The sequence below is a fragment of the Macaca thibetana genome, chromosome 11, assembly GCF_024542745.1.
Source record: "Macaca thibetana thibetana isolate TM-01 chromosome 11, ASM2454274v1, whole genome shotgun sequence".
In the NCBI taxonomy this organism is placed as follows: Eukaryota; Metazoa; Chordata; class Mammalia; order Primates; family Cercopithecidae; genus Macaca; species Macaca thibetana.
The window spans coordinates 18598331-18610892 of record NC_065588.1 but is presented as its reverse complement, the minus strand read 5'-3'; the positions used below and the strand labels follow the sequence as shown (position 1 = coordinate 18610892).

At 37.0% G+C, this 12562-nt stretch overlaps 1 protein-coding gene across 4 annotated transcripts in view; it reads right to left on the bottom strand.

Annotated features, from left to right (window-relative positions):
• PIK3C2G (phosphatidylinositol-4-phosphate 3-kinase catalytic subunit type 2 gamma) overlaps nt 1-12562 on the bottom strand; it is a 424274-nt gene that overhangs the window by 230464 nt on the left and 181248 nt on the right. For all 4 annotated transcript variants that reach the window (XM_050750052.1, XM_050750054.1, XM_050750055.1 and 1 more), the window contains 2 exons: nt 11974-12067; nt 8981-9075 (listed from right to left, as the gene is read on the bottom strand). In XM_050750052.1, the coding sequence (XP_050606009.1) occupies nt 8981-9075; nt 11974-12067 (189 nt within the window). The remainder of the gene's footprint in view (nt 1-8980; nt 9076-11973; nt 12068-12562) is intronic.

The window sequence follows — 12562 nt, the reverse complement described above, 5'->3', positions numbered from 1 at the left end:
TCCCAAAGGCCTGGGTGGGTCCAAGTTTCAACATTTGAGTTCATTATGTATATATATAATGTTCATTTCCATAACTCTTCACTTTTTCTTAACAAAATAGAAGATTTTGAGGGAAAAATGATTTAAACTGTAGCAGGATGAGCTGCAGACAAAACTCCTCAGACACCGAGTTAAAGAAGGAAGGGGTTTATTCGGCTGGGAGCATTGGCAAGACTCCTGTCTCAAGAGCCGAGCTCCCCAAGTGAGCTACTCCTGTCCCTTTTAAGGGCTCACAACTTTAAGGGAGTCCACATAAGATGGTTGTGATCGATTGAGCAAGCAGGGTGTATATGACTGGGGGCTGCATGCACCAGTAATCAGAATCGAACAGGACAGGACGGGGATTTTTACAATGCTTTTCCATACAATGTCTGGAATCTATAGATAACATAAGCGGTTAGGTCAGGGGTCAATCTTTAACTACCAGGCCCAGGGCACGGCGCCGGGCTGTCTGCCTGTGGATTTCATTTCTGCCTTTTAGTTTTTACTTCTTCTTTCTTTGGAGGCAGAAATTGGGTGTAAGACAATATGAGGGGTAGTCTCCTCCCTTAAAACCAGTGATACATTGACAATGCAGCTCTTTTCTTGGCTTTTGCTTTGATTTGTGGTAGAAGTTTGTATAAGATTCTATTTTCATAAGTATTTAATAGCAGTAATAGGGCTTAAATGACACCAAATTAATTTAAAGATTGTATGGTATTTTAAAAATCTTTTTATTGAAGGAACTATATAAAACCTCTATTGCATAAAATAGAAATAGAGCAAACAAAAACAACTGTGCCTGTATTATGCCTTAACTGGAAAACTATGCTGATGGATTTTACAGATTATTGTGTACAAAGGAAACCTTGTTACCACTATCTGCCTCTTTTTCTTCAGGTTGGTTGGGATAGAGAACAGTTACTTTTGGTTTAAGCAAGTTGCTGAAAGTAGGGATTCTATCCTGTGTATACATTTATGAGAACAACAGGGTGGAAAGATGATTACAGCAGATCAATATTAAAAGTCAGTGAGACATATCTTTCCCTTACAAAAAATGAAGCAATAATTCATTATTTATTACATTGTAAAGGTAAAAAGATAAATTAGTTGCAAAATAATGATTCTCAGAGGTAAAGGGCTGAGGCTTTAAAGCCCCCTATCGATTCTGTATCATGTGTGCTCTATTGCTCTGCAAGACTTCCGACTTCCCTGAAGTACAGCTCTTTCCCCTTGCTTCAGGGAGTGTTCCAGACATCAAAGCAGAAAAAGAGCGCATTTACCTCCTTTGTGTATTCATTTGTAAGCCTTTATCAGTATTTAAAACTGACAGAATGGGAGCACGCAGACTTTTTTATTCACTGGATGTCCAGCCTTGCCTCCCTGCTTTTATTTGGAACAGGTCATAGGCAAAACTGTAAAGTGGACAGAATTTGTTGAGTTTCCTCTCTCTGCTCTGTCCCTGCCACGTGGCCAGTGGGCTCTTTCCTCCTGCCTGGATGCTAATATGTTTGCTCTTGAGCTTCTTTAAGGCAAGGATCATCTTTTGTTTTATCATTAATAGTTCAACAGTGTCCAAAATGTTTGTCACATTAATGAACAAATGATAAACTAATTCCCATAAGCATTAGGTTCAGAATATATATATGTTTTCATATTAGAAGAGAACTGCTGGAAGAGAGCAATACTTAACCTCAAGGAGTGACTTGCAAATGAGACAATTTCAGGCATTAGGGGATACGTATTGTGGAGAGGGGGTGAGAGAGACAACTGTGACTTCGAATCACGGGATACCAAATTTCCACATCTTCTTGCTTTATTTAAAGTCATCTGTGACTTGAGAAATTGCCTCAAAATTTTAGATAAAAAAAGTGTAGGGAGGATTGTTTTTAAAAAATAAATGGACAGATTTTTTGATCATCTCAGTTTTATGGATAGCATATGAAAGTCACAGGATATGGTCATTTAATACCCTGTACCAGAGACAACATTGGCTTAATTCATTTCGTGGTTTTCTCAACTGGTACAGAAGATGCTGCTCCATCAACTTGTTCTTAGGCCCTAACTCCTGACTTGGTTAGTCCTGGACTTCTGCTCACATTCTCCCTCCTCTCCAGTTTTGGTTTCACTAGTGATATCCATATCCATTGCCTCGTTTCTTTTTTCTTTCTTTCTTTTTTTTTTTTTTTTTTTTTTGAGATGGAGTCTCGCTCTATCCGACCATCTCGGCCTCCCGAAGTGCTGGGATTACAGGCCTGAGCCCACCGCGCCCGGCCCCTCTCCATTGCCTCATTTCTGATCAGGTCAGTCTCCTGGAATTGCTTTAGCCAGGCCAGTTCTTAGTTGACCTCTGAAGCAGCTCTCCTCCGCCCCCTATTGACATAAGTATGCATGTGCACAGCTGGGTCCAGGAAACTTAATCCTATTCATACATTGAATAGTAAATTATTGAATGTCTATAAAGTGCCAAGTACTGTTCTAGGCACGTGTGATATATCAGTGAATAAAGCAGAACAAAAGATCCTTACACTGATAGAGCTTGCAAATGGGAGCTTCATCTCAGGTTATCCCCATACTTTGAAAGGAACACTTTGAAGAGATTTTTGCATTATGCGCCTTAAGTGACACTTTATAAAGGAGTTGTGTTATAAAATGGCTTCCTACAGGCGAGTTTTTCATTCCAATTGGTTCTCTCTTGGAGTCTGTTCAATCAGACTTAGTAGGAGGAGTGGGAAAGACTGCAATACTGCTGTTCTACCTACGATATAACCCATAGCATACTGATGCTCCAATTTCTAAAAACACATATTTGAATTCTTTATCTTCCATAATAAATACTTACTGTAGGTCAGGTTCTCTGGAACAGGGCGTGAGACAGAATTTCACTGTTTGGGATTTACTGAAGGAGTGCTCTTTAGGAAAAATTCTGTGAGGGAGTAACAGCAGAATTATAGGGAAGAGAAAGGAATTAACAAGGATGAGATCTCGGGTCAAGTCTAACCTTGATCTGATTTATGGGGAGGCTCTGGAATGTAATTTATATCTTAGAGATTTTCCCACTTCGTAGGCCAGGGGGCTATGGAATCAGAGGCTCATTCTGCAGAGAAGGGGCTGTATTCAGTTAGCCGTCACTGCAGCAGACGGGAGTGGGTGCAGCAGCCAGGTAGAGGTGCACAGCAGTGCCTTTGACAGTGCCTGATTTCATATTCCCTGAGTACCGTGGAATTTCCAGTACTGTGTGTGAAAATATGGATGGCCTTACAGACATTTCTGTGGATTCATACTTTTTAAAACATTTTTTGGGTATCTAGTGAGTTTCAGACACTGTGCTGGATTGGTACATGGATGGGGTGACATGATTGCTGTCTTGAGCTACTCTGTGGACTAAGAGGGGGAGGGGACAAGGCAGCAGGGGTTTCAAGGGAGTGTGATATGATGTCCGGCAGAGTCGTGAACAGTATGCTGTGGGACATGATGTGGAAGCAATACTCAATCCCAGGTGGTGGCTGGGAGAGGATCAGGAAAGCTTCCTGGATGATGTGACATCCCAGGCCTTCATAAAGTCTGTATATTATTTTCCTGTGGCTGCCATAACAAGTTAACACAAACTGGTGATCATAGAAATGTATTCTCATAGTTCTGGAGGCCCAGAGTCCAAAATCAGTGTGAAAGCAAGGCTGTGCTCTCTCCCAAGGCTCCAGGGGGGAACTTTCCTTGCCTCTTCCAGCTCATGGTAGCTATAGGCATTCCTTGGCTTGGGGTTGCATCAGTCCAGTCAATGCCTCCCTTTTCAGAACCTTCTCTCTGTGTGTGTCTTCTCCTCTTCTGCCTCTCATTAAGTCACTTGGCGTTGGATTCAGGGCTCACCCTGATGATCCAGGGGGATCTAATCTCAAGATCGTTCATTTAATTCTATCATCAAAGACCCTTTTTCTCCATAAGGTCACATTCACAAGTCACAGGTTTCTGAGGTTAGGCTGCAGACATATCTTCTTTGGGGCCACCACTCAACTCAGTACTTCACTGGTGGTTAAAATGTTTCCTATTCCAAACGGAAAGGGGCACCACATTTAAGCTTTTGTAATTAATTATTACACAATGGAGGAGGGGCTTCCTGGGCATAAGCTCCAAATGTTATGGTTCCCATTTATAGCCACCTTTTTAGGATGCAAACTGTGAGGTAAAGCTTTTAAATTCCAACACAAAGCTTCTAGTTAACTCACTTGCCTTGGAAGATAGGGGCTATTCATCCTACATTCACTCTTCCAGTGGAAGAGACTCACTGTGAGCCTAAGTCAATTTCTCCTTTCAGAAAGGCTATCCACAGTGATGCCAAGTAGTCAAGATGGTTTTCATTCCAATTTTACTTATTCATAGCTCAATATCTGGTGAGGCAACTTTCTGATTAGTGATAGTGGCAGGTGGAAGTTGTGGAGCAGGGAGCGCTGTTGAGGATACATAGAGTTATAGGACTTGGTGAACAATTGGTCAAGTTAGTGAGAAACAAGGAAGACTTCAAGACCTGGGTGAGCAAGACAGGATATTTAGTTCAGTGTTGAATATGGTGAATCTTAGGAAGCAGTAATTCATCCATGTGAAAAAAATCTCATTAAACTCATGACTGATGGGTTTCTAGTTTTCTAAAACATAAATAAGGCATTCTTTTTAAGGAAAGATATTTTGAGTATTTTTTTTTTCATGAATTGTGAGATGCGAGCTGCATCTTTAAAGTTTTAACACAAACATTTTGCATGGAAGCAATCACTCCCTAAATATGATGCTAGGCTTGAGCTATTTTTTTTGACTCTGATATATTTTAAATATAATTAATATTATTTTATGCTTAGTGCATGTTGCCTGATTCTTAATTTTTATTTGTTTTAAGGGGTTGTAGGCATTTTTAAAATCTTCTCTCTTAGAGGATCAGGAACAATAACTAATAGGTAATAGGCTTAATACCTGGATAATGAAATAATCTGCACAATAAACCCCCATGACACATGTTTACCTATGTAACAAACCTACACGTGTGCCTCTGAACTTAAAAGTTAAAGAAAACTCCTTCCTTGTTCTTATTTCTCTTTTTTCATATTCTTACAAACAAAGCTCTCAAAACAGTCCATTTATAATATATATTATTTTCTATTCCTTCTCAGTTTCTTCTTGAATCACTGATAGGAAAAATGGGCTTGACTTTTTTTTTCATAAGGATGAGAATTATACACAAAAAAACTTCCCTTCCAACCTTTTTGGAAACAATGACGTATTTGTATTTACATGGATTTGCAAGTATGGCATTGATTTACCACTTTGTGTGCACCCATTGTTGCCTTTCAAATGATCACTTTTCATACAACTTTAGCAGATGAAGAACTTACTGAGGTGGTGCAAGTATTTGAATAATCATTAGTCAATTAGAAGACGTCTTTAATATTTTATTATATTTTTAAATATTTTTTAAAACCTTGTCTTTTTTTTTATTTTTATTTTTTAAGGCAGAGTCTTGCCATTGTCAGCCCAGGCTAGAGTGCAATGGCACGATCTCGGCTCACTGCAACCTCTGCCTCCCGGGTTCCATCAGTTCTCCTGCCTCAGCCTCCCGAGTAGCTGAGATTACAGGCCGCCACCAGGCCCGGCTAATTTTTGTATTTTTAGTAGAGATAGGGTTTCACCATGTTTGCCAGACTGGTCTCGAACTCCTGACCTCAAGTGATCCACCCGCCTTGTCCTCCCAAAGTGCTGGGATTACAGGCGTGAGCCACCGTGCCCACCTAAAACATTGTCTTTTTTATATTTTATACTTTATATGCTTTTATATTTTTGTTCAGATATTAAAATAAAAATTGTTATCTGGCTATGTTACTTTTTAAATATGCCTACATTTTAATAATGCATGCAAAAAACAGTAAAGTTTTAAGGGAATTAAACATTGAGTTTAATGGAGTCCTACATTTAGTATGACAGCAGAACACCACAAAGTATATCCACTTAACTTTCCTTTGCACCAAAGTAGCTTTGTGAAAAACTGAAGAAAATAAGCCTTCATTCAGAGCTTTAATAAGAGGCTATTCATGGGAGGGCCTCATGCCAGTCAATGTATTTCATGTTTTATTATAGTAACATGCTAGAGGAATTGTTCTGGTTTTTAAATTAGGCATTTAAAATGAAAACAAGCATCAAACAGTCTCTGACCAAGTTCCTTGTGTTTCTTCTTTGCTATGACTTCTTGAGTGATTTTCATGAGAAGAGTGATCTCATTATGAGTAACATTTCTTGAAGCAGAAAAATATGACACTCCAAATTATATTGACTTGCTGTTTTCCTGTTATTTAGTGGTCTTAACTATCAATCAAGCAACTAAATGATGCCTGTCATACACTCATGAGAGTAAAACATAGATCTAATTTTATCCTTAGGTCATTGAAACTTATAATTGCTAAAACTTTGTCCTATTAAATTAAAATTGAATCAACAAGGTTAATAATACAAAGAAAAGTAGGAAGAGCAGCATGCAAAGAACAGCATGCAAAGAACATTATGTTCAATAGGATCAAGTGTAAGTGATGATAGGAGAAATTGTTTTTTTAAAAAACAGGATTGGAACCAAAATTTGTTTTTAATATGTGAGTTTTTAACATTAGAAGGATTTTATTCTTAACTCTCAATTATATAATCACAAAAAACCCCATGTTTCAGGAAAACATACTTAATCCTAACACAAAATTCATGTCACTTATCACAAAGTTAGATAGTCAAGTATATAATGGAGAAATAAAACAGAAATAGTGATTTTAAACCACATGAGACATTGTGAAGAATTTTTTTGTTAATAAACAACCCATAAATACTTTTACATACTACACTTCAAAATGATGCCTCTATGAATAATATGATAAAGGTCATAGTGTTGAAGACTTTAAATTCAAGGTCATCATGTTGAAGACTTGAAATTAAATTCAAGGTTGTAGTGATGAAAAATTCAAAGTCAAGATCTTGATGATAAAGACTTTAAATTCAAGGATATATTGTGTAAGAAAGGACAAACTACGAGCATTCAAGTTATTTAGCCAATGAGTTCTCTGTGAGTACAAAATATGAGAAATCACTAAATGGATTGGCCTAATTACAAATTTTGTTTCATTTATAAATAACTCTCAACTTCAAGAAATCTTTTCACAGACTCATTCAGTCACATGGTATCTATCTACCCTTGTGTCGGTATTTCTGCTACACTTTAAATCCTTATTCAAAACAATTCCCTCTCAATTTCTCTATGTTTATAAGTAAAAAATAATTTACAAGAAAGAAATGTCGGCTGGGCTCAGTGTCTCACACCTGTAATCCCAGCACTTTGGGAGGCTGAGGCAGGCGGATCACGAGGTCAAGAGATCAAGACAATCCTGGCCAACATGGTGAAACGCCGTCTCTACTAAAAATACAAAAATTAGTCGGCTAAAAATACAAAAATTAGTCGGGTGTGGCGGCATGTGCCTGAAGTCCCAGCTACTTGGGAGGCTGATGCAGGAGAATCGCTTGAACCAGGGAGTTGGAGGTTACAGTGAGCCGAGATTGCACCACTGCATTCCAGCCTGGTGACAAAGTGAGACTCTGACTCAAAAAAAAAAAAAAAAGAAAGAAATGTCTGTCCCTTAGCTAGAGAAAAAAAGCAATCCATTTCCTTCTTTACTTCAAAAACACAAAACTAACCAAAACAATCCAGTTCCTAATGTAATGTCACACAGAACCCAGGGCCTGGAACAATATTTCATTCTGGTTTTCTTGCTATATGCTGAGAATAATGCAGTTATTTACATTATTGAGAAATCTATTTAGCAGACTAGAATCATCCCAGTGCTTCCATCAGAAGAAGGCTTGCTAAAAAAGGCACGAGCAGCAGCATCTACGAATGGGAACATCAAAGACTCTACTCTGTCTTTCTCCTCATCTTCTTCTGATTCATCCATATCTGCTGAATCATCATCATCATCTTTTTTTCTCCTCCCCCCTTATCTTTCTCTTCCATCTCTTCATACCCCCTCATCATGACCCATTTCCAATCATACTATAGGCACCCTGAATGTTAGACATGCCATATGGAATTGGAGAATGGCAACATTAAAGATATTTAAAGTAAAGGAAATGGTAGGTATAATACCCTTCCACATATCCTGTTGTTCTAGAAAATGTGGTACAGCTACTCTAGTCATACACCCAAACTTGACTGATGATTGGAAATTCACAAGCTACTCCAGGTCCCTGAACTTCTTCCACTTCACCTTTAGCATTCGTTAGTCTCCACTAGCAACTGTCCAACTGACAAGCCTTCTCAGGAATAGCATCTTTTGACAATCTTAATTTGGTACGTGAAGAAATAGTGGGGTGGATGTACAGAAGCTAAGTTCTGGCAGAAAGTATGGGGAAACTGAAATGGTAATATCCTCAGGTGTTGCTACAGAAATTCTGGCATCTCATGAATCAGTCTTATTTCTTCACTAATGATATTTCAAATTTATGCTTTGGGAAAAGTTTAGTGCTCTAGAAATATTCAACAAAATAAGTATTTTATGGTTTATAGCTAACATTGCAACAGAAAGTATTTTATACCACATGTTCTTCCAAAAACATTCAGTCTCATAACTAGATTTTATATTAAAATCTTCAAGGAGTAGCTAAACAAATTGTACTTGTCATTTAAAGCTACAAGAAAAGTATCATTCAGATTTGAAATTCTGTTTGGATTTAACTTCCTGATTAACAGTAGCAACTGTCCAACTGGTAGATTTTGAAAATGATGGCAAATTATCCTCTTTAATAAAAATAACATTGACAAAGACTCAAAACTGCCTGAATTTTACGGTCTGTATCAATTATAAGGTAAAGAAATCTTCTGCTTCCTCTAAAGCTGCCCCATAGAGAAGTTGGCAATTAAAAAGGCATCCTTGCCTGTTTTAGGTAATCTTACCAGTAAAGACGATGGGCAACCTGGATGCTTTGCAAGGAGCGGTGGAGTAGAAGTTGCACTAAAGGACTCTCAAGGTTCCATTCAAACTTGACAGCCTGAAGTAAGAGACACAATTACTTTACTTGTCAGTAACAAAATTATACCTGAATACAGAGGGACTTCAGAGGCTTGAGAAAAGACTAGAGAAAACAGCATGCACATTTTAACAAAATGCTAATAACACATTCATGGTTTTATGAGTCAGTGTATGACTAATAGCAAAACACACATACATTACACCATTTGGATTTGTGTAGTCTTGCTTCCTTTCCTTGTTATGGATAAGAAATAAGGGCAGGAGTTGGTAGAGTTCAACCATGTGCTGGGGGAGAATACTGACACAAAAAGTCCTGGATTATTAAATACAATATTATTAAGCCATAGATATTTCTTCCTATTTGGAGATGAAATTAATGCACATTCAAAGCCTTAACAGAAATCATCAACTGGTGTATCATTATTAACCTCCAGGCCTTGAGGTTTTGCTTAAAAGTTCAAAACTATTACTACCATAACTCAGTCCCAAATCCTTTCTTTCATCTCCACTGTGAACAACTCTTAAGTTTTTTAGGATACCCAACCGGGTAGAAAACACAGGTAACAATGGCAGCCCCTGCTATCCTTAGGGACCTAATTTAGGGCTTCACCTGTCCTCTGCAGGGACTTCACTGACAGCAATCTGTAGCTAAGCTGCTATCATCATCCCAGGAATCTGAATATATGAAAATGAAAACCAGGTTCTCATAAAAATGCCCATTCCTGCTTGAGAGACAAAGCTTCTATCTTTAGTTGTTTGATAAACCATTTAAGTCTCTCTCTCTTACACACACACACACACACACACACACACACACACACAAAGCTTAAGAGTCTAAGCCAGGCTTTATATCACAGTACAGACAGCAGGAAAAAATGAGTACAATATCCAGTCATACATACACTTGAAGAAACATCTCAATATGCTAGCTATCCTCAAGAATGCGAATGTTTATAAATTCCTAAGGTGTGAGGGTGCTGAAGATGAGTTCAGCAAATCTGCATAAACTCCTGATGCTGTCTGAATGTAGATGGACAATAGTGTGTGCTGTCTTAAACTGTAGCCATGGCCCTCTCTCACTTACATGCTAATGCTGGGCTGGCTAGGTCATAGGTTTTATTTATGCCCTAATAGTGAGCATATTATATGAGCATATGAGCAGGAGGTATGTTTCAGAATTACCTACTTGCTTGCCTTTTTAGATGTCTGCCCCATTATTTCTTCCTGAACCCAATAACTGTTTGTTATTCCTCACTTCCAAGCTTCCTGCTTTACTCTGTCCACCGATACAATTTCCCCCTAAATCCTGCCTGATCATCTAGAATGTAGACAATTTTTCTGGTGAACACCATATTATCTGAAGTGGTTTGCAGTAACCCCTGGGTCTGGGTCTTATTTGGCTGTTAGCTATGAACTGTATGTTCTGTTTTGTTATAGCCTTAGAGTCCTTTCTTACAGCTTTAATATAGACTGCATAATTCCAACATGATAATACATAACAAAATAGCATGATTCCAGAAAACAATCAACAGGTTAGGATTTTTTATGTGTTGGAAAGTTTGAAATTCAAGGTAGAGTATAGAAGTCTAAGGACAATGAACGTTTTGAAATTCTTCCTTTTTTAAAAAAAATTTCTAGTCACACTATCGATTTCTTTCCATCTCAGGACATTTTATATCCTTCCTTTTTAATCATAACATAGTTGAAACTTTAATTTTGCCTTCTGTGTATTTGCTGTGTTAGATTGTGTGCACCCCTTCTTATAAACTTGGATTTGCGGAAATATGGGCCTCAATGACATTCCTGATGCCAAGTGTACTTACTCAGATAGAGACTTTCAAATGAGTTTAATGTCTACAAACTTTTGTGAAAACATGCTCTCCTGAATTGGGCTAGAAACAGCATGTTGCCATATCCTTGAGTCATGAGATGAACGGTGAACTTGTAAGTTAGATTAACCCTTATTTTCAAGAAAGATTGGATTGTACTCTATGGTACAGCTATTTCTAAACCAGCTCTCTCTCTTAAGGAGATGTTCAGAGAAATTCATAATGTCTGTGCAAAGTCATACTCTACTAAAGTTTATTAATATAGGCTGATTCTACCTGTTTCCAGTCACTTTTCAAAACCTGAGGCAACTGACATTCAAACTAGCTGTAACAACTTGGATCTTTCAGATAAAAAAAAAGAAAGCTGGATTAAAAACAAAACAAAGCATAAAAAGTCACAAGTTTAGATCTATTTAGCTGTCAACATACAGTCATCCTGGAAAAAACGAAAACAACTTACCTTCTATAGATTAGATATTCTGTTACTTACATGGTCATGTGTGGAATGTGTAATTTAATTGTTTATATTTCATCATATTCAGACTAAATCAGTCTTTGCTTACATTACTAGATAACATTATATTATTTTCTAAAATTACTCCAACATTATGATATTTGATGTTACTAAAATGTACTATTTGGTGACAAAATTTGGCTATTAGAAATTACTATGATAAAATTTATGATCAATATTATAAGCCTCTAAAGAAGTGCAAGAAACTCATAAATTATGAGAAGTTGCCTAGCAAATGATTATTTTCTATATAACATTTATTTGGTAATTTTTATCATTTTATATATACATATTTGTAAATTTTTATCACAAGCATGTCTATTTTTTCATGTTCTAATCAATAAATGAAATCATTTTAAAAAAAATTTTCCTTTTTGGAATTAACGTACCTTTTTTGTAATTGTAACAGTTTCAGATAGAGAATGTCTTCCTTACCCATGTTGACATCATTTAGTCCCTTGGGTGGCCAAATTGCAATATCACTTCTAAATAGTCTATTGTTGATTCATTGGGAACCTTTTAGAGAATAATTAGTTAAAACTCTGGGTTTCCTTAGCAACTCTGCTGTTCTTACCTGAACTAGCTGTGGGAGATATTCCAGTAGTTCATCATTCAAGAGGGTGTCTAATTGTTGAACTGCCACTTTACGAATTTCTTGATCTGTAAAACTAATACACAGTAAATATATCCATTAAGCTGTTAATGGTAAGGAAAAATGCATAAGACATGTCAGGGAGAACAGAGAATGAATTCTACCCCCAGTGTATAAGGTAAAACAATTATCCCATAATCGATTAAGGTAATATTAGCACCAAATAATTATTATTTTTCCATATTCCATACTCTCATGTGGACTGCAGTAGGAAATCCTTTCACTAGACTTTGGAAATGTGGTTTTAAGTCTGATTCCTGCCAGCTTTCTTATCTATAAAATGTAGATCATGGATAATCTAAAATCTTTTCTAAAGTAGTATGAAAATCTTTGCTTATTTAGCCAAGCATTTGATAAATAAGTTATTACCAACTGGAGATCTGGTTATATGATTAAAAATGGGATCTAATATTTTTAACCAGTCTTAGCCTGATCTTAACAAAACCCAGAAATCTAAAGTTCTTTACAATAAATAAACAAAAATAATTTAATATGGCTAAATCTTACTAGA